The sequence below is a fragment of the Calypte anna genome, chromosome 2 (assembly GCF_003957555.1).
Source record: "Calypte anna isolate BGI_N300 chromosome 2, bCalAnn1_v1.p, whole genome shotgun sequence".
NCBI classification, from domain to species: Eukaryota; Metazoa; Chordata; class Aves; order Apodiformes; family Trochilidae; genus Calypte; species Calypte anna.
In genome coordinates, this window is record NC_044245.1 from 139553438 (window position 1) to 139580383 (window position 26946).

Consider the following 26946-nt stretch of genomic DNA (forward strand, 5'->3'; position numbering starts at 1 on the left):
TCACTGCTGCAACGTAGTATGTGCAAACCCCATCATCTGTCCCTGCTCTGTTTTTCTAGCAGATGAGAGGTGGGATAGCCAGATGTGTCTGGTGTGCAGGTGAGGTGAGGTGAGGTGAGGTGAGGAGAGGAGAGCTGCTGGAGGCACAGTTTATATGGTGGATGACTTTGCACAGGAGGGGAGCTGCTGCTGTAAGCAGAGCTGCTCAGTACAAACCACTACTGAACCTCTAATTGGAATACCCAAATAAATAAATAATTGATTCCTGCTGGTGAATTCATTGCTTGCAGTTAGCTTTTTGCTCATGGAAATCAATTGGGTTTTACTTTTTTGGTTGTTTTCTTCATCAGGCAATCATGATGAAAGTGCTAATCTTCATGGTGAAACTCTTGGAAGAGAAGAAGAGCTACAGGAAGACTTAATGAACACTGATGCACTGACCAATATTTTCGGATCTTTAAGCCCAAAGAGAAAAAGGTGCTCCTTGGCATACACTACCTGAGGGCCCCCAAAACACCTTTTCCATCCTTCTTGGGAATGGCATTGCCCTAGGACAATTTCTGCTGACAGAAAATCCATTTGCTGACAGCAGAAATCCCTTCACTGCTGCTCTCCCACATGACAGGATGGGGTGTACTTGTCAGCAAAACATCATCAGCTCAGTGCAGATTGTCACTGGATGCTATCTACTTAAAGGAGAGATTGTAATGGATGCTGAGAGTTCCTCAACGGTGCTGCTAATGAAAATGAGCCAAAGGGAACAGCAGACTCTATAGCCAAGTCCTTGTGTACTTATTTTTTCATACAGGGGAGGAATGGAGTCAGGTTTGATGGGATCTTTCCCATGCATGGCAGGTAGATGCCTAATGACCTATTCTGTCATTTTTATAGGGCAAAGTTGGTGAGAAGAATTCATGAAGATGAGATGAAATCCCAGAATTACCAGGTGAGCTGAGGATGCTGGTGCTCACGTGCCTGTGAAATCCCCAGGCAGGCTAAACCTGAGCCCAAGAGTGCCTGTGGTGTCCTTGTGCCCCACAGATTGCCATCACCATCATTGAGGCCAGGCAGCTGGTAGGTGAGAACATTGACCCCGTGGTGATCATCGAGATAGGTGATGAGAAGAAGCAAACAACAGTGAAGGAAGGCACAAATGCCCCTTTCTACAATGAGGTAGGTGCTTTCTTTTGAAGAAGGGGAGTGAGGGCCTTGGGCATTTGTGAAGGGCAGTGCTGTGCAACCATGCAAGAAGGAGAGTAGAAAACAGGTCTGAGCTGTGCCAGACCTGAGCTAGGGAACAAGGAAAGAGTTCTGCTGTGTCCAACCTTCCTCCCCAGCACGCCCAGTATCTCAGTGGGGCTCTGTGTGGTGACCCAAAAAGCTGAACCATTGCTGGCTACCATCACAAGGGTGATTCCAATCTGCTGTCTCCTTTTCCCACAGTACTTTGTGTTTGATTTCGTTGGACCACAGGTGTTCCTGTTCGACAAAATAATCAACATCTCTGTAAGTACCTAGGAAAGCTTAGCACAGTAAGTAAAGGCCATTGTGTCACTTCAGCTCTAAATGATTCATCTTAATGTAATTAAAAAAAAATTAGGTACATAGAGTGCTGTATACTCAGCATAAAATACAGGAAAGAGAGAGAATAGGGAGAGGAAAAGTAGGAGGCATGTGGCGATGATTTGAAGAAACATCACTCTAAAGGAAGAGTGCATTTTCAGGGACATTCATTTCAGGGACACTTTGGCAACCTGCACAGTAGAATGAGAAAATTCAGCTTAGTTAACTCTTGTTAGCATTGTCTTTACCGTCTAATTTTCAAGTTTCCACCCTTTTCAAACAATTTATCTCAGTTCCTTAGATGCAATTGCTTCTAACTCAACTGTCCAGGTACCTTACCTTCAACAGTGGCTCTCAGGGGGCTGGGGTGTGTCAGTGGTTGCTGTTATCACAGGATTGGGCTGCAAGCATTCAGTGGTGCTTCTGGGAATGGCAGGAGCAAGCACTTTACTGCTTGCTGCAAGTAAAGTCCCAGGGAAGCTATGTGCCATCTCAGAATAGCCCTGATGGAATACACGTGTGCTCTTGGACTTGGGGCATTAGATTGTGATTAACAGTTTGGAAGGCCAGGTCTGTGGAGCCATGCTAATTATCTTTCCTGGGTCTCCTGAGGTTCATCACCACATTTAGCAAAGCTCCTAAGGAATTAAGAAGATCTTTTGAGACTCTGGACAATTATGTATTTGTATTACTTAGAAGTACCACAAGCTGTGCCCTTCATAAACTGTTTTTTTGCATTTCTACTGCCAAAAGCCCCATCACTTGGCAAGAGAAATGAGCAGTGTTAGTGCTCCAGGAAAAGTTCTTTTTCTCCAAGGTGCTCAGTCCTTTTCAAAACGTACTCCAGGAAAGGGTCTGTGCTGGTTTTGTTTGACAGATACACACAGAGGTCAGGAGCTACAGGAAGCATCAATGCAAAACCTCTCAGAGAAGTTCACTGTGTACCTGCTTTGCTGAGCTGCTACTACAGTGACTTTTCCCATCTACGGAAGTAAAAGATGTCCATTTACACATGGCCAGCTGGAAAACTCAGTTTCCAGTGCTGGTAGTAAACTTGCTGCCTGAATCCTAAATTCCAGTTCAGATTCACTGTATCACATGCAGTGCTCAAATATATGAAGTTCATCCCTACATAAGGTATCTGCAGATCTGACATTTACTTATCCCTGTGGACAGAGTTTACTCCAGGCTGACAATGATCCACCTCTTGCATGGGTGTAGATAACATTCACTGTTATGACTTAGATTACAGCATGTGGTCCCAATATCTGTTTCTGACAGGATTAGTACCAGCATGGTACCAAGGCATCAATTCTAAGGGGCTACTGCTGCTTGAGGATGTGTATTTTCCTCCAAGATATGAGCAGTCTTTCCCATCTCATGTGCTTTTGCTAAGAAGATATCCAGTGGTGGAGGAGAGTGACAGCTTTCTGAGGGTGCTGGGGATGTGGGGTAATGTATCATTACCTGCTGTGAATCTGTGGTTTCATCAGGCTCAGCAAATTACCTGATTTATAGCTCATGAAGGTGCAGTACCAAGAAATTAAAGGTATTCTAGATAAAAATCACTTTAAAAACCCCCACAAAACCCAACCAACTAACCTACTGCAATGCTCATGTACGCTACTGAAAACAGAGATTCATTATTCAATATATCAGGGGAATAGAAATAAATAAAGAAAAATAAAGAAAAATTGTATGCTGGGAGTAAAGGAAAGCCTGGGGGATGGAAAGTTTTCACAGCAGGAATATCACTTAAGGAGAAACAAAGATTGGCAGCCTCCATTGCCAGCTGCATTACCAGCATTCACACACTGAATTTGCTTAATCTGTGAAAGTGAACTCATCCACATAGGGAAGCTCAAGGAAAATAAAAAATATTAGTACCATTGTCCATCAGTTCAGCAGCTAGTCAAGCTGTATTCGAACCCCGTGTGTGAAGGGAAAATTAGATCTTCGTTTCTTTTCACCTGCTAATGAATAGATTTTTTCTTCATTAATACCTGTCAGTCAACTCCAGCAACCTTGTAGTAATGCCAAAGTAAAACTGCAATGTCTATTTCACACTAAACCTGTAACTCCAGTACTGAAATACTCCCCATTTAACACTGTTAATGCTTGTCTTCATTCAGAAAGTCTGAAGAAAATTGTTCAGTCATCTATAGAGCCAACTGTGGAAAGACATAAACCTTGAATTAGGTAGGCTGTAGATATGATGCTCTGTCTCAGAGAAGACAAGAGGCATTTGCTATAAGCTTCATGCTCATCTGCTTTATTGTATTAGAAAAAATATGCTTGAAAAATAATACCAGTAAAATATGCAGAACATTTAACAGAAGCAGTGGGTTATTTCATCAGCAGTTAAAAGGATATGGAAACCCCCATCATTGCAGTGGGAGCAACAAATCTTTTCAAGGTTTACACATCTAATGCTCTCTGAATAGGTTGTCATGCCCTGGAGAGGAAATGCAAAGCAAAATGAGACACCATTACTTTAGATTCCCCACATATTCTCCTCTTGTTTCTGGATCTCAAATAAATCCCTTTTTACAGCCTTCTATTCCCCTTCAGTCCTTCCCATGTTGGATCAGCTGATTTGGGCAAGCTTCTTTTTCTGTGTAGTTTCTCCAAAGCTCTAATTTTACTTGGTTTAAGGATGAAACCCAACAGTTTTCATGGTGTCTTTTCCACCTCCGTGTGCCCTAGACTGATTTCATAGGAGTGCGGGTCCAGTGCTGTGATGGGACCTGGCAGTATCAGGGACTGAAGAAAAGTAGCACAAGTGCATGAAGCATTCGCTTCACACTGCATCCTGTCTTGCATGAAGGTTAATTATTTTTAAAGTATTAATAGTAGAGTAAAATGATACTGCTCCTTTGTTTGCTCTTGATTTTTTCAGCCCTAGAAACTCCTTCCATGTTGAAGTGGGAAATTACGAAGGACAACTGAGTGTGTTTCCTCCATCAGAGGGGCACAGTCTTTTAGCAGAGAATGACATTACATTGCAACAAGAAACCTCCTGAACTTGCTGGTAGATCTTGATGAAAGACCATATGAATGATGAAATTTATCATATCTTGGCTTTGTAAGTCCAAAACCAGGGTATGATAGATTCCAGATTCCTAAAATGCTTTTAGAGGCTTGGTTGTTTAGCTCCAACATTTAAATTTTGCTTCTGTGAACTTGAACCCCATGGTTTTAGTTTCTCCTTGTAGTTTGGCCCAGGTGTTCCAGAGAATACAGGCTACTTTCAGATAGTACAATCAAGGAATAAGTTTCAACCTTTTAAGATACTGAGAGCCCAGGTGCAATACATTTTTTGAGAAATACAGTTCCAGAACCAGTTTTCTGTTAGAAGATGTTGCTGGCCTCTGCCTTGTCATAAAATGAAGCATACAGATGTATTTAAAACCAGACACAGGAGTACATAGATCTAGGAATCATGACAAAGGAAAATTATTGATTAAATTTAATTAAAATTAAATTATATTAATTACTTGGCAGGAAGCATAAAAAGACAGAATTACTGGGGGCTGCTTACCATCTCATTTACATCTATACAACTTCTTTGATTTCATTATTATTGGGGAGGATAAATCATAATTGAGTTTCTTCTTGGTGTATGTGCACACTGAAAGGTTGCAAAGAATTGCTTTACTTCTTTCTTCTCTGGGTGTACTCAGTTCTTATGGCAATTCACATAATTCTGCTGCACAGAAAGTGATATGATTTCTGCAGCCTTATTGTAAAACCAGTTATGCCCTGTGCTTATAGTCATTGTGATTTACTGCCAGGATAAGTAATACAGCTGCATCTGCTCTGAATTCACATCTGTCTGATTCCCACTGTATATAACCCTGGGGCCTGGGATGAACCTGTGTGATTCCACTTGGATACAACTATGTTTATTTCTAATTGGTGCAATATTGGGTAAAGCACAGCTTTAAAATGCTTGCTGTATCTTCTGTGGCTATGTACACCTGGTTTTGGGTGGTGCTGGATGTTGCTGAACATAACCTGTGGTTTGGAGCTTGCTTTTTCTTGGATTGCTTGGATTGCTTTTTCTTATGCTGACTGGGAAGAGAGATACTGACACTATTTAACTTGCCTTTTTCTAACAGGTTATGCACAATAAGCTGATTGGGAGTGTGCTGATAGGCTCCTTTAAAGTAGATCTGGGGACAGTGTACCATCAGCCAGGTAAGTGATGCATTTTTTGTCTGTTAGATGCTTTTGGTTTATGCCAAGGGATAAACTGAACAAGGCTGATGCAAGGATTATTTTCCTTTTTTGGTAACTGGGGCACCAGCCAATTTTCTGGGGAAAATTTCAACATTGGAAACACTTGGACAGTCTGCACATAGGTGGGAAGCACTTATCAAAGCCAGCTTTTCTTCGGGAGGTCAGAGTGGGCAGCTGAATGCTCACAAAACCTGACTCCACTCATTTATTAGAGAGCAACGAAAGCTCTGCTGCATGTGTTGGGATAAATGGGGTAGAGAGAGGGTGTGATGGACCATGGAGGGAATAGTGAGGAGAGCACAAAAAGAGAGGAGGGATATGTCATAACGGGAGAGAGAAGAAAGAGGTGAAAAAGAGGCAACCAGGGATCCACTTGGTCTGCCATCTCCAGAGCTGTCCAGTGCTTTCTGAAGTCTTTTTACAGCTATCCACAAAATATGATATTTCTCTTTTCAATAACTGCTCAAGGACCCAGTGTTTTCTCAGTCTTTAGGAAGTGACATATTAATGTAAGGTTTAAGGGCCTTGCTTGGGGAGGGTTGCTTGAGCAGGACTGCAGCAAGGGCTGTCTAGGGTGACTTGTCTTGTGTATTTTCCCACTGGAAAGATGGAGCTGAACCTCCTTGTAGCTGCTTCTGCTTCCTCCAATGGACATCCGTGCTCCTTTCTCCCCTTCTCAGCTGGCTGTCAGCATTACACCTGGACAAAGCTCTCAGCAGGGTTTTTGCTGCAGGAGGCTACTGAGATCTTAAAGCAGATCTCATAAAAAAAGGTGGCCTTAAAAAGCTGCAGCCTTAAGTCAGCTGCTGAATCTCAACTGCTTTGTAGTCATTGATCTCAGTAACTGCTGATGAAAATGAGCTTGCTCCTGACAGACTCTAGATCAATGCTCTTGTTTGCATTTTTGGTCACACAACATTTTTGTCCCTCCAGATGTGTGCTGTAAACAGTTGTACTTTAGCCTGATCCTCCTGGACCCCACGTGTTGTTTGCAGTGCTCTTTCTTGGAGTGGAGAGGAAAAATATTTGCATTTATTTGCATCCTATATTTGGGTGTTTAAATCTGTCCATCTTACAGGTCATCAGTTTTGTGACAAGTGGGCACTTCTCACAGACCCTGCTGACATTAGGACGGGAGCCAAGGGGTACCTGAAGTGTGACATCAGTGTGACTGGGAAAGGTGATGCAATACAAGCAACACAGAAAACAGCTGATTCTGAGGAGCAGATTGAAAAGTAATGCAATAGCTTCTTTTTTATTGATTCCTTGTTTACAAAGTATCTCAAGAGTCATCTGCTCTTCTTAACTCAATCCCTCTCTTCCTTACTCAGAGTTAATAGCTGGATAGCGTCGTACACCTGGCTGTTCTGATGTGCTCCAAGAGAGGTTTTACAGTCTTCTCAACTAAATTGAAGGGCATGATAGGGTCACTTCTCTGCAGCTGATAGAGTTGACCATGCCCTGTGGCTAAGTGCCAGATTACCCCTGACAGAAAATTCATTGATCTGAAACCAGATAGATATTTCTGAAATGCAGTGAAGTAAGAAGAAAAAATATGAGGAAAAGCTAATCCTTTTCCTCTATCAGATGTATGTGCATGGATATTTTTCATGCCCTTAAATAAACTCAAGTGCATTAGCATTTTCCTTTTTAGAACTGAGAAATTCAAAGTGGTAAAGGGTGCAGTCAGCATAATTTAAATTTTACAGAAGTGGTGTTTCTGGTCAATACTGATGTAGTTCATCAAGACAATGAAGAGTGATCAAGATGATGGGAGGGCTGGAGAACATGGTATACAGGAAAAGGGTGTGTTGGGCACTTGGTTTATTGAGCTTTAGGAAAAGGAGATGAAGGAGGGCAGAGACAGACTCTTTTCAGAGGATTACAGTAGAAGGATGAGAGGGTTTGGATGTAGGCTAGAACAAGAGAATTTCAGAACAGAGAGAAGAATTGTGTTTACTGTGAAGATGGTCAAATGTTATAGAGGCCCTAAGAGAATGGGGAATCTCCATCCTGGGAGATACTCAGAATTTACTGGACAAGGTCCTGAGTGACCTGATCTAATTAGCTATGCTTTGAGCAGAGGGTTGGATGAGATGACCTTCAAAAGTCACCTCCAAACTGTGTGTTCTGTGCTTTTGTGGTTTTATATCACAGACATACTTGCTGAGTTATGCTGTACCATTTTCCCATGGTAACCAGAAAATGTTTTGGCTTAGATGCAGAAGCAAATTCATTCACCTTTTTGTGTCTACTTAGGATGCAAACTATCTCGAGATGACAATTTTGTTGGAAAAAATATCACTTCATTGTCTGAGCTTTCATTTTTAAAGAAATGACTTCTTTTTCTTTTAGGAACCTCTTGATCCCAAAAGGCTTTCCATCTGAAAGACCGTGGGCCAGATTTTACGTGAGAATTTACAAAGCAGAAGGACTTCCAAAGATGAACTCTAGCATCATGGCCAATGTCACCAAAGCATTCATAGGAGACAGTAAGGACCTTGTGGATCCCTATGTGGTGGTCATGTTTGCAGGTCAAATGGTAATTGGGAATCCTCTTGATCACAAATGTAGGCCTTCCTTCCTGTTAGCTGTGCTGCAGGCAGGTGATTATGTCCTTTAGCTTATAGCTACATGAATTAAGTAAAACACACGTATACTTCATCAGAAAGAAGATTCAGTTCTTCAATTATGCAGGAACAAAGTGATGGAAACAATGCCAGCAGATGATATATCATCCTCACAGTAGTAAGTCAGGCAGCAGAAGGGGAAAGTAAAATCTGTAGATTTGTTACTAAAACATGAATTATGAGACAGTGAATTACCCATTGTGGTCTTAGGTAAATGCTGTGTTCTAATCTCCCTAGAGCGGAATATGGAAGCAGGACTGAAATTGATGAAGATGGTTCAATCTGGATTTTAGGGCTTTGTATTGACTTCTGAATTAATCTGCTGTAGTTCAGGACACTTGCAGCTTTTCTGCAGTTAGAAGAGGAAGCATTTGAGTAGACTCTTGTCTCAGTGTTGCCTGGCTTAACTGCTCCAAGAGTTCCCTCAACATCATGGCTGCTGAGGACATTCTGACTTTGGTGGAAGAGGAATGCAGAGGAGGTCCACAGGGACTGATTCCTCTGGGGTACACCTGTGAAACACCTTGTCAGGGATCTTGTCTTGATTATTGGTGTAAATATGAGGAAAGACTCAAACTGGGAATGATTTTAAGCTGTCAGTGCTCTCTGTTTGCAAGGAAACCTCAGGGAAAACTCCAGTTAATGCTTTATGGATGAGAGTGAGGCCCTTGGTGCTGAGTTCATGTTTTGTTGTGAATCCAAATTGCAAAGTATTAACTCTCAAACTAGGATGGGTTAAAATGGTCACACACATGCAGCTACTTCAGGTTTAATAGAGGGATGAAGAGGATGTATGAATGGGTCACTGATGTGAGTTTGCATGCTGGTGTGTAAAACGTGGGGTTAGACTTTTTGTTGGTGGGTTTTCCAACTCAGTTCTCCCTGTCAAATGGAAGAGAAGGAAGCCTACCACAGCCTGGGGCTGCATGGACTGTGATGCAGTCCTGTCTTCTTCAGGCTAGGAGGAATATTTCCAAGCTCTTCATCCCTATAACACAGACATATGCACAGAACATGAGTCACTGTAATCATATTTTATACTGGATAAATTGCCTCATTTAAGATAATTCAATTGGTACATGCAGCCTGCAGCTGTATTGAATTTAATCTTTTATGTGACAAACTGGATTGCATTACTACTACCCAGGTATTTCAGTAAGCCATTTGAAGATGTGCAGTGTGTAGCAAAAATGTCAGTCTGTCTACACAGCTATGTTTTGTGCACCAAGGCCCTAAAGAATTAGATCTTATTCCAGCCTCTGCTGTGTGCCCTTGAGAATTCTTAAGCTGTGATGTCATCTTTTATTAGGTATAGAGGGGAAAACAAATGTGTCAATGGGGAAGGCAAAGTAGTTTTCAGATAAGATATTTGTGCTTAAAAAATCACTGGAGAGATGCTAAGTGCATTTTATGCTACAGTCATTGCAGTTCTCCATAGTTTGATGTCTCTGGGGTTAAATTTGCTGAATTTTCATTTCAGGGTCGGACAACGGTGCAAAAGAACTGTGCAGATCCCATATGGCATGAGCAGATTATTTTCAAGGAAATGTTCCCTCCACTCTGCCGAAGAGTCAAAATCCAGGTCTGGGATGAAGGCAGCATGAATGATGTGGCCTTAGCCACCCACTTCATTGACTTGAAGAAAATATCAAATGAACAAGATGGTGACAAAGGTAAAACTGTCTGTTCATGCCCTTAAGGCAAAAAGTACTTATTGGCTAATGCCATTTTAGGAGTGCTTAGTGCTCAATCCATAGGTTTTGTTGGTTCTGAGTCACCTTTTCTTGCTTAATTTGAAGTTAAATTACATTGTCCTCAGTGCACAATGGTCTGCCAATGCCTTTCTTGTTACAGGGTTGCTATGTAGTTTGGTACTCCGTGGCTGTGGCAACAGCCTGCTCTAGTCCATTAAGGCTGACTCATGTGAGTTTATAGGTTCTGTCAGTTTCTGTCAGCTTCTTTCATTAAAGCACAGTGAGCAAACCATGGGCAGAGCAGGGTTGTGTTTTTGCCTTAGCCAGTAAGAGCAAAGGCAGAGCTCAGCTGGGTGGTACTGTAGCTCAAGAAGGTATCAAGGACTAGTGTGTTTGTCTTCACATGTGTGAGGTAAAATTCAGTATCTGGAGTCTTTTCATTGATATTTGAGCCTATGTTTACAGCCTTATTTATGCTATAGGATTCAAGTGCAGAACATGTTTAGTTATCACAGCTCTTCAAAGGCACAGTAATTCCCTAAACTTGGCTATTCAAATGTGGATCTGAGTCCTTAATCAGAAGATAAAGATAATTCATATTAGTGAGAAGTGTCCTGGGATTGGGAACAGTTTGGAAAAGCTGAGAAGGCCTCCAGTCCTCTCCCACCATGTTCCAGCCCTCAGTCTGTGGAAGCAAGATCCCTTTTTCAAGAGGTGCAATAAACCTCATGCTGCAGCATGTGTGGTATGAATACTTTAGAGAAAGAGCTTCATGTTGGCAGAGTGCCCAGTCTGGTATTGGCAGAGGCTCCTTTGTTCCTAAGAATTGCCCTGCAAAACCATTCTCCCTATGAAGTGCTCACCACATGTACAGAAATGCATCTAGGTTTGGCTTTCTGTGTGGGTGAGAGCATCTGTGATAGAGAGCATCTGTTATTTGGTTTAATTGCCAGGCCAGCATTAAATTCTGACACCTCCCTGCAGGTATGGAGGCCACACCTTTGGTATTCAGGGTGTGCAGTACACTGCTTTGCAGCTGTAATGAGTGGTAATAGTTTTAATAAGTGCTGCTTGAGAAAAATAGTAGTGATATGGTCTGCAATACTAACAGACAGTGCAGTACACTGTGCAGTGGTGTTTCATACAAGGATTAAAAATTTCATTGGTAATTACATTTTCAGTTTTAATTTGAGGAATTATACCACTCTTGGCCTGAGTTCACCAGATTCTAGTCAAAATGGCATTATGCTTATTATAGTTTTGATTCTCTTGCTTGTTGTGGTCAATGTTTCTCAGATGTGCATATGTATTCTCATATATTATCATTTATTGGTGAGGAATAAGACAACTGCAATTAGGGGAATGAGCACACCTCCTAAAGAGAGTACTGATATTTCCACCTCTGCAGCTGCTTCTCAACCCTCCTCACATTGGGCACCAATAAATCTGTCATGGTTTAACACTGGCCCAGCAATGAAACCAAATAGCAGATGCTCTCTGTTAATCCCCTTCCGTTCCCTGATAAAGAAAGGAGAGACAATAAGGGAGAGAGACTTTTGGGTTGGAAACTAAACTACACAGTTTAATGAAACAGTAATGATAAAGAGGAAAAAATTACTAAATATATACAAATATACAGGAAAATTGATACCATGTTCCCCCCCCTTTCCCCCAGTAACTCTCAGATTCCCACCAAAGCTGCAGGGCAGCCCTGGGAAAGTCCAGGCTGGATTCCTGGGGTCAGCAGCAGTGGAGAGCTGAAGGCAGGGAACACACAGATTCAGACTGGCATGGATCAGGACCACAGGCAGAGGAACAGATGGAATCCTCCCAGGATGCCAAAGCAAACAGGGACAGGTGAAGAAGGAAGGGAAAGAAGGATGGGGTTTGACTCCTGTGATCCCTCAAATTTATACTGAGTATGACGTGTATGGGATGGGGTACTCTGTTTGGTCAGTTTTGGTCATTTATCTTATCTGTTCCTCCCTAAGAGAAGGTTTGCAGGTGCTACCTTTTTATTCCTTTTCTCCTTTCTGAGGGTAAAATGTTCCTCAGAGCTGAGCAGTGTCTTTGGCTCTGCACACCAGTCTCCAGATGTAACTATAAGCATTGAGTGTTATCAGTCCTAGAAGCAGACACTGACTGAGAAACTTGCTGTTAATTTCAGCAGCTGCAGCTACTTACAAGAGACTTAGCTGAAAGCAAAAGTACAAGACAGAAAATTACCTTTATCCTGGCCCAAATCAAAACATTGAGACAAGATTTCTTGCAGTAAGGAGTGAGGAGAATGTGCTAACACTTATTGGAAATGCCAAAAAATGTGCTTTTTCTTCAGGCTTTTTGCCTACATTTGGACCTGCCTGGATCAATCTTTATGGCTCACCCAGGAATCACAGCCTCATGGATGACCACCAGGAGCTTAATGAAGGTTTTGGTGAAGGGGTCTCCTTCAGAGGACGTCTCTTCATTGAAATTGCTGTAGAGATACTTTCAGGAGGAGCTCGTGAGTCAAAGTTCTCCAGTTTTACCAAGGATATCAAATTGTCATCTAAAGATAAAGACTTCAAAACATGGAAAGGAAAAGACAAAACTGAGAAAGCAGGAGAGGATCGAAAGTCAGTTTCTCCTTCAGATAAAATGAATTCAACTGAAGTGGAAGTTGAACCATTTGATGTACCTGCAGAGGTCAGTATGATATTAAGAGACTGATTGACACATGTCCCTAAACCTCCAAGGATGGAACCAATGTGTGTATTTAGGTTCAGGCCATGTACTACTGCTTTTATGGTTTCCTTACAGCTTCTCCATGCCTCCATACTTTCAGGACCTTCCCATAATAATGCAGCACAGATGGAGCATTAGTGTATAGAATTATAGACTCAAATAATGTCCTCAGCCTCGACTTGTGTTAACTGATGTTACTTTCCTAACTCCATCTGTTGCACTGAGTTAAATCATGGGAAGATCTTTGAGAAGGTTGTGCAGTTGTGGTGGGGAATGTGTTCTCAGGTGTTGAGCCAATTATTGAGCTTTGAGTCGGCTCTGTCACACCACTATTTGGGAGCAAGAGCACATTGGTACATATTTAAGCTGTTCTGGTTTTGTTCTTTTTTCACCCAAAAGATCAGAAGAAAAATATTCTTATACCAATTTTCTTCCCAGTTTAGCATGGCACTTGGTCAAAATTTTGGTTTTTGTAATGGGAGTCTCACTTTGGCACTCAAGGCATTCATGTCTTTTGTCAGATCTGATTCTTGGTCTTTTGACTCCATCTCTACAAGTTAATAGGACAGAGGAAATTGTTTTTTGGTCTCAGGCCCTAGCCTTGGTCAATGGTTATTCTTGGCCTGTGCCTGTCACTGCCAGTGTGAGTGCCAGCATGAAACAGGTCTAAGAGTGTGATAGCAGAGGGCAATTGCAAGCCAGTTGTGTGAACTTGTGCCTCAGTCTTGCTTTATGTGCTCATATGGTTGTAAATTGTTTCTGTCCCTCAGTTGGTCTCTGGAGATTGTAATAGAAGTAACATGAGAAGAAATGTATTTCCATATGCATTTTCCTTTATGTGGAGGAAATCCATAATGTTGAGCAGATCAGACTCTATGGTCTTAAGTGCTAGCAAAATACTCTAGCTAGAGGAACAAACCCTGCTGTAACACCAATAAATGTTAAAAGTAGTAATAAGGATTTGTTTCTGACCACTGTGCCTGAGTTTCAAATGCAGAATGAGTAAAAGGCAACAATATAAAACAGGGATGCTGGATATGCTTCTGGTTTTGACATTCAGCAATATTTCATGCTACAGTGGACACAGTAATTGTATTACACCTCTCTGATAGGAAAAGCAGGACCTGGAGACATGACAAACAAGGTGAAAAATGTCTCATAGAGCCTCTGAGACAAGAGGCAAATTACTCAGCCCCACAGCACAACTTTATTGACCTATTCCAGCAGCAAGAAGATATTAAACATTTGTAATTTCCTTTCTTTATAATGAGAGAGAGATGTGTGTGCCATAATCCCTGAACCTGTGCTCTGGGCTCATGTTGAACATAATCAAGGTGCAGGGAAGCTAAAGCTGTGCTGGAGCTGCAGTCTGTCTGTGGCTTGAGCTTTGATAGGTGATGCTGCTAATCCTTCTGCTGAAGACCTGTGCTAGGCAAGCACTCCCCTGCCTGGATGCATTAGGATGGCATTCCATGCATAGCATTATCATTGCAATATGAAGGAAGGCTACTGATGGATTCACAGAGAAATGCCTTCTATCAGGGTGATAATATTTTATTGTTGCTGCTCAAATAGGGTCCTTGAGCTGCCTTAGATGTACAGTTTGAATTATGATATAACAGTATGTGAAGATACTGAAACCATGTATTTGTGACTAATGAAGAAGAGTATGAAGTGAGGAGTGATGACTTCTATGTAATCAATTATAATCTAACTGGACTATACTGACAAGACCAAAGTCACATGTGTCTTTTTTCTAATCATATACATTTCCCAGAGAAGAGCTATTACTTGTTCCAACAAATTGTGCCTTGCTGACCACCTCAGACTGAAAGATCCACAACACAGCTGCTAGAGACTTAAAAAGACTCCCCTGTGCTGTAAAACAAGAGCATAAAGTAAAATAAATGTCATTTTTCTGCTTATTTCTTCTACAATAGACCTATGAAGAGAAATCTGAGGAGTTCCTTCTCTTCGGGACATTTTTTGAAGCCACAATGATTGATAGGAAGGTCGGGGACAAGCCAATAACCTTTGAGGTTTCTGTTGGTAAGTGTGTTAAGCCCTTCTCCAAAGCAGAGATGGAGTCTCAGGAGCAAGGGGTTGTGTTGTTGACAGCTGTGCCTCAGGGCTCTAGAGTCAGCTTCAGAGCATGGCTTACACATCTGAATTAAACCCTGACCATCATTTCTCTAGGTAGCAGTCAAGCTGAACATACTCATGCCCAGCTGTCTCTGCTCCCAGATGTCCTGTATTAATACAGTTCCTCTCACTCAGTATATCCAGTGACTCATCCAGAATGGAGCCTCCTAATATTTTGAGAGCCTGAACTCACAGTTTAATGCAAAGAAAAGTTAATTCTCTGGTGCCCATTGCAATTTGGCCCTGGCCGCTTTGGAAGAAGGACCCATGTGGACCCTTTTGGCCAGTGCCACTGAGCTACATCCATATGGGTCTGTGGGTGTAGCATGGAGGTGAAGTACAGCCAAGCCTTTTGAAAAAGTATTCACCAGCTTGTCCTCTAAGATTCTCCTGCTACACATTGCCCTCTTTCTGAGTAAAGCAGACTGTAATACCTGAGGGACCTCCTCATGGTGGAGCTGAATTGTCCCCTAGAGCGAAGTAATGAGACAATTAAGACATTTTCATGAGCATTGAGTGGAAAATTTCAAAGCAGAAGAAATTTCCCAATAGAAAGCTGGTCTGGTTTCCTTTGCAGGGATTTGCTTTTCTCTGTACTCACCCCATTTAGAGTCCAAGTGCACAGTGGCACCCTGGCACTTCCATCTCTGTGCCTGGGTACCAGATTGTGCTCTTCAACTGTATGGCTGTGTGCAGGGAGAGATGTCTGTGGCAAACAGGGCAATCAGTGAGTGACATTGATTCCTACTAAAACTCAGCAGGAAGCAGAGCTGAGAATGATGAGAAACTCATTTGTATGTTCGGGGTGGAATTATACGGATTCTGGTAAGAATAAATACTAAAAATGAATCTGGAGCTGAATTCTGGACCTGAACATGTACCAGCTATCTGAGCAGTAGAAGTTTGGATTGCCATTATTTACATGAAAGACTGAATGAAAAGTCAAGATCAGGATGTCATATGGGGTGATTCAGCACATCTATCTCCTGCAGGGAATTTTTTCTTCCTGTCTCTAATAAAATCTGTAATTACCAGTTTGATGGTTGCACCTCTTTACCAGTGCTGATAATTGCCCTTTAAGACACACACCTATCAGAGAAGATGGTTTTATTGTTAGCAGAGTTGTCTGGTATCAAGCTTAAAGATGGGGCCCTAAAGCATCGTTACAAACTCTGAAACTCTATTATGCAAAATTTGTTTGTATGAAAATGAGCTTTAGCTCTTCTGAGATGTGATGTTGAAATAATCATCCATATGTTGTAAAGAAGACATATATTTGCTATGTAAATCAAACCTATATTTGGGCTCCTGAGTCTAGAAATATCAACAACAATATTGGTTTTGCTTCTGAATTCCTTTAGCAAAATCAAAAGTCCAGGGGGCCAGCACCCCTTAGTGATGGGGGTTGTATACCAGGTAGCTCACAGGACAGGAAAGGAAGCACTGTCCTGTAGTCTGAAAAGTCATTGGGACTGACATTCCCAGTCAGGACATTTATAAACTGTGGTATGGCCAGAGCAGCTAATGAACAGGAGGGGATAAAGTTTTCCACTGGTATGACTGATCTTTCTCATATTTTAACCTCATTCAGGTTTACTACCTGCAAGGTAGTCATCTCTTCACTTGTAACCCTGTGTCTTTAGGTAACTTTGGAAATATTACTGATGGGGTGTCAGCAGGAGCTGGAGGAAAAAAGAAGACACATGATGGAGAAGTTGAGGAAAGTCTGCTGCATGAGGGGGAGGATGAAATTTCTCATTACCTTGGGGTACCCCTGGTATCCACCACCCCTCCTGAGAAGCCATTGATCACAACTGGGAACAGGTGTGTTTCAAAACCTTATGACGCAGGACTCTGGTCTCAATTTTATAATCCTGCAGGACTCATTGATTAATCCTGGTAGCTTTAAACAGTTTGTGTTGAATTTAGGCTTTCAAATCCTCAGTTTCATCTTTCACAACAGTAAATTTTCCAGGCTCCAGTGAACTGAACGGGTTCTGAGCCATTTTACATTCATATTCTGATCTTGGCCACAGGGGTCTTTATCTTCTGGTCTTTCTAAAAGGGCTGTGTTATACCAACTATACATTGGAAAGCTATAGGAAAATACAATTCCTTCAATGCTATCCCTGGCTTAAGGGACAAGTGACATCTGCTCAATGACCAGCTCCAGAAGCAGAATAACACATCAAAAATATTAAAATCTGGTCAAACCAAAGTCAGCTTCTCAGGACACTACCCAGAGCTGGTAATTATAGATGTAGACTTAAATAGCAAGTAGCAGCAACAGAATTGGGGGGAGATAATCCTTGAAAAAAGAATGGAGCAATGGATGAAAACATGCAGAACAGTTCTTCTGTGTGGTCTTGTTTAGAAACAGAAGTGTATAAGTTTAATTAATTTCAAAGATGCTAGTAAAAATAAATATTTTCTTTGTTGCTTTGGTGGGTAGAATGATTTCTGATATTGCTGAGTGCCAGGATTAGATAGAACCTCTTTCTTAAGAAGGCCAGATGCTGCCAGATATTTTACAGATGGAAAGACCAGGTGGGAAATTTCAACCTGCATCTTTTTAGTTTCTGGACTTTCCTAAAGTTAAAAAGTACTTTCATCCCTTCTTGCAATCAGTGACTGATTCAGATTAAATAAGAGTGGGAGAAAAAAAATGAATTAAAATACTAAAGTAGAAATTTATGTTTCTGCAGAAAATAAAGAAAAAGGGGTGAAAAAAAAGTATTTGACAGAGAAATTGACAGAGCTGCTTCTCCTGTTTAACAGAACTGCATATTTTAGTTTCTCCCTTAAGAACTGATTTAAAGAATCTTTGTAAAAGAATGAATCATTATTCAAATATGCTATTTGCTTTTTGGCTCACTCCAACATTAACCAAGTTTTCTCTCATTAAGCATACCTTTTCCTCAAATTTATGTAAAATGCTGCCTCTTTCTTTCCCTCCTGTCCTATCTAAAACAGGTTGGCCAGTCAGTGAATTTCAGGCTCAGACATTCTGACATTGGAAAGTAGTTGAAATGTTCTTCCCTCTTATGAAACCACTGAATTTCAAAGTTTTTCTATCCAGGGATCTCACAGGTAGCATGAGTGTTCTTCCCATGCTTGTTCTTCCCATGTATTTACTGATTAGCACGTGTGAAGACGTCTTGTTATGTCTTTGGTTTCTGTGTTGTGACAGAGCACCAAAAAGTTTTTCTTTCCTGTGCCTCTACCTGAACTCTTCTCTCACCCTCATGATCCACTCCATACTTTGTTTTCACAGGAACTACCAGTACCTGCCATATGATGAGAGGAAGCCCTGTGTCTGTGTCAAGAGCTACTGGGGCAACCAGACCTTTCGTCTGTACTCTTCCAATACACTTGAGAAAATGGCTGATCACCTGGTAAGTGGCAACCATCCTCCCAGGCTCAGGTATTCAGCTGAATGTGGCAGTGAGAGGTCACATTCCCTGAAACTTCCCCCAACTGCATCCTGAGCTGTTAATTTTCTTAAAGAGGAGCTGATATCAGCACCTTCTCCTTTAATTTTTTTGCACATTGATCTGGTCTGTTGGAGCTAGTTAAGTATTCCTGTCCACTTTTATTTATTTATTTATTTTTTGGCCATAGGGTTGTCCTCTTTCCTCACAAATGTTTTATTCTTTGTAGAAATAGTCAAACAATGAAAACGTTGGATATAGAATAATTCCATCTCCTATGGCTCCTCCTCTGATGTCTTCTTGCTAGTCCACAGGGATTAAACTGTGTTTATGCTGGAAACTCCTTAAAGGACACTTTTTGGTTTTAATTTTCCCAAAAACATGGATAGAGACAAAATGGAATATAATCTCATGGGTACTCGTGGTGGCCTAGTCAGTGTTTTCCAATAATGATGTTTTTTTTCTACCTTTATTTAAAGTTGACACTCTCATCAGTCTCAAGAAAGAAATAATTTATTTTTAAGGCAACTTCTAATGTTGAATATTTTAATGTGGGGCATTCAGATTTAGAGTCAGATTCATCCTCTCTTTCTACACCTCTTGTATGACAACACTAAAGTCATAGTGATGCAAGGTTGTATCTGAGAAGACAGTGGCTTATAGGACAACGTTTTCAAGTCCACCTATTTGAAAATTAAGTATTAATACACAATTATATTAACAACCAACTTTCCTCCTGCCAGGTGAAGAATGTTTCCCACTGGCTGGTCTTCACCAAAGAATTGAGAAAACAAAGCTGCTGCAAGCAGCAGTAGCTTGTAGTAGTTGGAGAGACTGGGGAAAGGGTAAAATAAATCATGCTGCCAGTCTTCTCTCTGCACTTTAAGCATGGTGATATATCAGAGGTCCTGTTCTGTAAGGTTACAAAGTCACCTCCCTCATTCTTGCTAGTCATATAGTGAGTAATGGTGTTATAATACTGGCAGAATGATAAAGTGATTCCCTCTACACAACAGCTTTTGTGTGTGTTTTTTGTAGGAAGAATCATTAGAGGAAGTGAAGAATTTGATCAAGGTTTCAGAGATTGCAGCTGGGGAAAAAATGAGGATGACACTAAGTGATTTTATCAATCAAAGCAGGTAACTAAATCTACTAGAGGCATGCAGAAAATCAGCTTTATAAGTTGGCTACAAATTCCAGGGTAGACAAGGAAATGTTTTTTTTAAAGTACAGTAAACTTACTGAGATACAATTTTTTATTCTGCTGTAAAAGCAAAGACCTTCCTACATTGCAGTTTCTATGTACACAGATAAAGTATTTTATTGTTACTTTTGATATTTAGTATTGACAGTAGACCATTGCAAATCATTGCCACATTAGTTTGGCTTTCTAAACTCTAATAAAAGAACATACATGGGAGTACATAGGAATTAATAAAACACATGATAGACATATTTGCAAAGTACAAGGTTAAGGTGAGAACAAAGGATTTAAAATGCTGGGATAAACCACCCGGTAAGCTCTGTGCCTGATGACATGTTAGAGGTCAAATAGATATAAATCCTGATTTAGATATTAACATTGTTTCTGTGAAATGTGGTGCAGAGTTCTGGGGCTGTGCTTTTTGAATCTTATAGGTGCTCAATATTTATCTCAGAGAATTTCAGCATCTCTGTCTTCTGGGTCATGTACTGTAGCAGATAGAGAGCATTCCATTCCAGTGCATTTTAGCAGCTCACATAAAAAACCCAAACCAAACCAAACCAACACATTTAAAGGATCTGTTATTACTGTATCCTAGGGCTTTCATTACCTTTGCTGAAAAGAAGCCCAAAGGACTGAACTACACTGCTTTGGACAAAAAGAGACTCATGCTGTTCAAGCAAGAGCTGGTATGTGTGTTTTTTCTTTGATCATTGATGCACCAATTAACTGAAAGCACACAAGTTGTATACATACTAATTTCTATTTGGTTTCACTGTGGTGCAATGCTTTGTAATTAATAGGAATATGACATTCAAGACCACTTTTTTTTTTTTTTTTTTTTTTTTTTAAATGCACTCCACTGGGCATAATAAAGTGTTGTAAGATATCCTGGAATAAATCAGAACTTGTTAGTTTTAATACAGATAAGACGTAATAATTAGCTGCATGTTCTTTTCCATGCCTCTTAAAATGGGATGATGTAGAGTTCAGTGGAAAAACACCAAATTAACACTACTGTTACACATTTAATTTCTGTTGTGGAGCTGAACTTCAGGACTAGTTGAGTGTGGCATTTGATATTCCTTGACCTAGTCATCTTCTCCAGAGAACCAATAAGAAGAACCCAAACTGAGTGCAGGTCATCTGAATGTTCATTAGCCTCTCATTTACTGTTTGTGGCACAGACTTGCTTTGTGACTTCTGTCAGGACCAAGGCCCCATAATTCTAGGTGGTAACCACAGGTCTCTTGAGTCTTCCAATGCATTTGATATACAATGCATGCAGACAGGGGGGAACACTCATGTTTTGTTTTATTCCCCTCCAAAGGGTTGATAACTTTTTGTTGTAACAATGTAATTTTTACCTTGAACCAGTGTCTCCATCTTTTTAACTTGAATCTAAGACAATTTTCTTCTACTGTGTTTAATTCAAGCTACTTGAAAATGCATACAAAATACATATTGTCTTTTGTGGCTGCAGGAAGCAATGTCCAGTGATGCCAAGGGAATTGTTCAGCAGCAGAAAAAGAAGAAGCCACTGGAGGAAATGATGCGTGAGACTCAGACCTTTATAGATAGAATTAGGTTCTTGGTTGATGAGGTAATATATACAGAAATTCAAATAAATTTAAAATCCAGAACTTGACTTGAATTTATTTAATCCCATGTGACTAATAACTCCTGACCTGGTTATTCAAGGAGTTCTCTGAATAGCTGGACTCAATCCTGTTTTGCATTAGATGGAGCTATAAACAGACTGGAATAGGAAACACTGGGCTATTTGGGATGAAGAGGATGCAGTATGGAGAGATTTTTCTTCTTTCTTATTTCTTTAAATAACGTCCTCCCCTATGGGCCCTGGTAGCTTGAAAGAGAGCCAATTTTCTGATTTGAATTCCTTTGTGTACTTGTATGGACATAGTGATTTGGACTGGTGTGATCTTGGGGGTACAGACAATGTTTGGATATACTATATAAACCTGAGAATAACAGCAGAACAGCCACATGTTTTCAGCCAAAATCTAACCAGCCAAGTGCTGTCTCTCTGAGAGCTTTCTATTCCATGGCTATTCTCTGGCTCAGAGGGCAGGTGGCACAGTCTGGCATGGTTTGCCTCCTATGCACAAAGTCTCTTCCTTCCCAAAACAGAGTGACCTTGCTCTCAGTGCATCCAGGGAATAGCCCCTGGACTGGTCTTCGCCTGAAAATATTCTTAGGCTTTCCTTGGAAAAATGCTGTTTGTGGCAGGGCAAGGCATGGAGCATTCTAATAAGCAGAATAGATGATCATGTATCCGTGTTTTAGTTTTACCCTGCTCCTTTTTGGTTTGCTGGTATAGATGAAGTGGATGGTATTCCCATGGCAGGTACTTTCAACTTACATAGTCTGAAGGTAAGTTAATTCCTGAGACAGTCCTACCCATTCTACAACGTTCTTTACTTTCAGCTGTGCTTAGGTTTGGACTGCAAAGCAGGAAGTGACAGCCTCTTTTATTCTGGGTGAACATCTGCCATTCCACAGGAGTCATGAGGAAATCAGCTCTTGGTAGAGAGTGTTTTAACAAAATTAATAGTGGTGGCTCATAGAAAGCATTCAGATTTAGTTCAATATTCCTCATTGTTTAACAGCCACAGAATACAGTGCCTGATGTCTTCATCTGGATGCTCAGCAGCAACAAGAGAATTGCATATGCAAGAGTCCCAGCAAAGAACATCCTCTATTCCCCAGCCAAAGAGCAGAGAGGCAAGGACTGTGGGAAGATCAAAACCCATTTCTTGAAAGTAAGTTTGGGGCACTCTGCAAGCATGAATAATTCCTGGAGAACATTTAGTATCCATTTTTTCCCCCAGAGATTGTATTTTACAGGTTCACCATTGTAATATACTTCAAATGCACACACATTTATATCTGCCATCTACTAATGTTTACTTCTTTTATTTATGCTTATCCTGTATTCATCCTTATCCTGTATCATTGCCAGGCTTTTGGTGTCTGAGTAATTAAGTCAATACTTGTTATTTCAGTTTTATAGAATTGATTATCTAAACCAATGACATAAACAGGTAGAAGAGGTAAAGGCTTTTTGCTGGCAAAGGCATCAGAATGCAGCACATGAAAGTCTGGGAGGAGTCTGATAAGAGATCAGCACACAGTAACACACATAGCAAGGAAACCCAGGCATCCAGAGGTAATACAGCAAATATTTATGCTTGCTATTTAAAATGTACCTAGCTTTGTGCATTATATATTTATTGGAATTATTCATCTTGAAGGAAAGTATTAGCAAATATCCTTCCACAAAGTCAGGGTGATCCGTAGCTCCTGACAGTGGAGTTTATTGTGCAATTTAATTGTTACTATGACCAGCAAGAAAAGCCCAAACATGCAATGTAACAGTAACTTTGTATAAAGATTTAGTGGCTTCTAATCTGGAGCTGCTGGGAGCACTCCCATTAATTACAGCTAAAACACACATAGAAATACCTAAATTCCTGATAGCTGCCATAGGTTAAGCATGGTATTATTTGCCTTCATGACTGAAAAATACCATAATTAACTCTCTAGCCCCTTCAATATCAAGAATTACCTCAGGAAGAGATTTTTCTAAACACTGAGCTTAGCAGAGCTAGATGAAGCAGGAGAGAAGAGGCAGGAAATAATAGTATTGCTTGTCAAGACTAATAATGTTTTATACTGAAATATTTTTTCTGGCCTACTCAGCAGGTTAACATTTTTAGTAATATATGGGTCTAACTATCAGAGACCAGAGAAACTGCGTGGAGTGTAAAGTGGGCTGAAGTCTAGGAAAAATAAGGTACCAGGCAGCACTGATATGCATGCAGCTATTAACTTGTATGCACAAACCTCTGTGTATCAGCCAATATGCCTCTTACATAGACTTTCAACCAAGCAAACTACTCATTTGTTCCCTAGGAATCACAGAATTCCTTGTCTGAAACACATCTCAGGGCCACTCATCTCACTGTGAGGAAGTGCCATTTTTCAGTATATCACCTTAGTGAATGCTCCTTTGTTTCACTCTGGCTTGATAAGACTCAGCAACCAGCCATCTCCCTCTCAAGTTTATAGGTTTATGGGTGGATTTTTTGTTCAGTTACCAGGCAAGCGCTCAATGGGCTGGACTGTTCAGGCAAAGGTGGACATCTACCTATGGCTTGGACCTTCCAGCTTTGCCCAGAACATCATGGAGAACCTACCTGTAGGATATGAGACTGAAACACCATCCAACACCACCTCAGGGCACAGCGTGGTACCCTCACCTGCCTGTCTTCTATATAAAAGTAAGACACTGTTTCTTCTCCATATTATCAATTAAAAGGGCTTCTAAGAAACATATGGCCCCAAAAGGACTAGTTCAGAGAGCTGCAAGGCCTATCTTTAAAGTAAGACTTCTAAGATGATCACAGCTTAGCATCTTTTGATCAGAGAAAGCTGATTTTGTTGCCAAGTCATCAGTCCTTCCACTGACACTTTGGAGATCTCAGGGAAAGAAAGGACCTGTTCTCTTACAATTTCTGTTCCGTGTCCCATGGGTCTGTTTTCTTATAACAGGGAAGTGGTGTCTTTCAGTTCTGTTAATGAAGCTACCATGTTGAACATCTAGTAGATAAACCACCAATGGGAGATAAAACAGTAGTGTCTTAGATCAAACATTGATTTTAAGTGCATGCAGAAGTCTTAACTTCTGAGCATCTCAGGTGAGGGTGTTAGAGAGTGCCAGCAACATTTCCTGGTGTCAGATCTGTGTTGGATGGTGGTGGATCTTCGCTTCCTATGTGCTTCATTGTTTCCATGAAGTTGACATCAGTGTTTTCTTTGCCATGATGTAGCCCAACACTTCTTCCAGCTGAGAGCCCACATGTATCAGGCGAGGGGGCTCATTGCAGCTGACAGCACTGGACTTTCTGATCCTTTTGCAAAAGTTACTTTCACATCACACTGCCAGACCACAAAGGTAAGTTCCAAAGTCCCTTTCAGTAAATGAAAACACAATGTTTTGGGAGGTTTGGTTTTTTTTTTCTTTTTCTCTGATTAACCTGTAAAGAAGAAAGGCAGTAAATTTGGGAGCCCTTATGGTTCTCTTTTCCTATAAACTATGTGTACAAAGAAGACTTTTACGTGGTTCCTGTAACTGTGCAAGCCAGCATGGCTCTTTGTGATAGAATTTTGCAGCACACAGAGGATTTTAGAGTGGAGAAGTTGAAATGAGCTGAAACCAGAGAGCTGTGGGACTTTCTGCAGCCTTTAAAAGCTGCAAAAATGTGCTCATAAGGAGTAGTCTCACATCTCCCTCAGGCATTTCTGGGGGCAAATGGTCTCTTGGGGATGTTTGAGGAAGCCTCTAGAGAGAAGGGGGAATTTCTACACAGTTTCAGCAAGAAGGGTTTTAGTACAGCCCTGGAAAATGAAGGACTGACTTACAGAAGTTCTCAGCCATCTACAAGTAGCCCGGAATTAAAATGGGGCTACAAGCAGGATTTGATGAGTCAAATATGGTCTCATTTCAGGAAAAGTGCTTAACACTTCCTACCTAACCCCTCCCCTAAAAACTCCACAGAATCAGTCTAAATTTAATTGGCAGATTCCTGCTCTTGATTATTCCCACGGAATGCAAGAGCTGGCTGTGCACTAAGGAGCTCATTGCCAGAGGCCAGTGCAGTAGCACTTGTTATCTCTCTCTCTTCAATTTGCTGACTCTGTGCAGAGAATGGAAAGACCCTGACATTTCCTGAGCCATGGTTATGAGCTTCTAAAATCCCTCTGACATTTTCTTCTCCTAGGAAGCAAGTTCTGTAGGAAGTGCCTAAGGCAGGAAGAAGCAAAAGCTCTCTGATCTCTGAGTTGCAGGTGACAGTGTTGCTTTTGCCTGAAGGACATGAATTGTTTTTTTCCTGTAATGTGATTTAAAGTTCTAATAAAAGTTGTGAATGAAGCCAACTAAGTTAATGTTTAGAGGCAGCAGATTCAGGAAAGCAAAATTTGGCCTAGAAAAAAAAATTATGTGCACTGAAGTGTCAAGTTTATTCACTGCCTGAATAAAAGATTGTAGCCAATAACTTGTATTTTAGAAGACTGTCAATCAAGAGCCAATAAGCTGTAGTCAAGAGCCTTATTTCCATTCAAAAGAATAATAGCAGGTAATGAGTCATTTTTCAGTTGGCATATTTTTCCTCTTTAAATGATATCTTTGCTAAATATGTTTCCTGCCAAGACAGTTTAAACATTGTCTATGATGAAATGCCAGATGTATCCACATAAGCCAATTATAGCAAATTTAAAACTACTGATTTTTTAATGAGTGAGTCATTAAAATAGTTTTGTTGTGCGTTTTTTGTTTGTTTTTACTTTGTTTGGTATTTTTGTGTGTGTGTGTAAAATTTTTATGTATCATTACACTGCAGGAAAAAAAATGGAAAACATTCTTACTGGAGATGTGAAAATTGGCCCTGGCTAAAGGCCTGGGTTTTTTTTAATAGCAGCATGTGCCTACTTTCCTAAATCAACAACTTTCCTCTAAATTTAATACTAAGTTTTGTCAACACAGACTGGTGGCCATGTATTGATATGCCCACGAGGGATCAATGAGACAAAAAGGGAAATAAAGAAACTGGAGATAGCAGCCTCAAGGCAAAAGAACCATTCTTCAGTCTGAGAACAGGTGCATAAATATGCAGTGTCTCAGAGAAGGAACTGTTCAGGCTGTGGGAAAGGATGTCACCAGCAGATCAGCCTGTCCCAGTGAAACACTCCCAACCAAGAGGTTCACAGTTCATTAAACATTTCCTCTCTTCCATTAGATCATTCCTCAGACATTATCCCCCACCTGGAACCAGATGCTGCTTTTCAACCGCATTGTGCTTCATGGTGACAAAGAGGAGATGGCTCAGTTCCCACCAGAGGTTGTCATCGAGCTCTATGATGACGACGCAGTGGTAACCTCAAAATCCTTCTTAGTAAAAAACCTGGGTTCTTACATCTTACTGTCAGTGTGAAAGCAAAGCTGTGTCACTAAACAGGCATGAAATGGATGACCTTGCTGAATGGAGCTCAGTGTTATAGTGATTTACAATTTAACATGAACACAGCCTTGAGACTCACTTGATGTCCTGGCAAAGCTCAGGCCTTGTTTTTTCCCAAGTGAATCTTGCTCCCATGGCCTGGCTTAGAGAAATCAGAAGGATCTTGGGCCCTGCTCCCTTGCACACAACTGTAAATACTGAACCTAATTTTGAGAAGACACAGATCTATCTCTGACCATGTAAACTGTGACAGTCTCACTGGCTGACTATGAG

General features: G+C 40.8%; 1 protein-coding gene across 1 annotated transcript in view; it reads left to right on the top strand.

Moving 5' to 3' along the window:
- Window positions 1–26946, top strand: part of FER1L6 (fer-1 like family member 6) — a 78061-nt gene that overhangs the window by 21757 nt on the left and 29358 nt on the right. Inside the window, exons 4-22 of the mRNA XM_008505332.2 lie at window positions 351–477; window positions 892–946; window positions 1042–1173; window positions 1444–1506; window positions 5685–5763; window positions 6884–7040; window positions 8161–8347; window positions 9916–10108; window positions 12465–12814; window positions 14794–14902; window positions 16639–16819; window positions 18270–18390; window positions 19465–19565; window positions 20229–20319; window positions 21114–21233; window positions 22261–22413; window positions 23748–23934; window positions 24484–24608; window positions 26452–26586. Coding sequence (XP_008503554.2) covers window positions 351–477; window positions 892–946; window positions 1042–1173; window positions 1444–1506; window positions 5685–5763; window positions 6884–7040; window positions 8161–8347; window positions 9916–10108; window positions 12465–12814; window positions 14794–14902; window positions 16639–16819; window positions 18270–18390; window positions 19465–19565; window positions 20229–20319; window positions 21114–21233; window positions 22261–22413; window positions 23748–23934; window positions 24484–24608; window positions 26452–26586 — 2666 coding nt within the window. The remainder of the gene's footprint in view (window positions 1–350; window positions 478–891; window positions 947–1041; window positions 1174–1443; window positions 1507–5684; window positions 5764–6883; window positions 7041–8160; window positions 8348–9915; window positions 10109–12464; window positions 12815–14793; window positions 14903–16638; window positions 16820–18269; window positions 18391–19464; window positions 19566–20228; window positions 20320–21113; window positions 21234–22260; window positions 22414–23747; window positions 23935–24483; window positions 24609–26451; window positions 26587–26946) is intronic.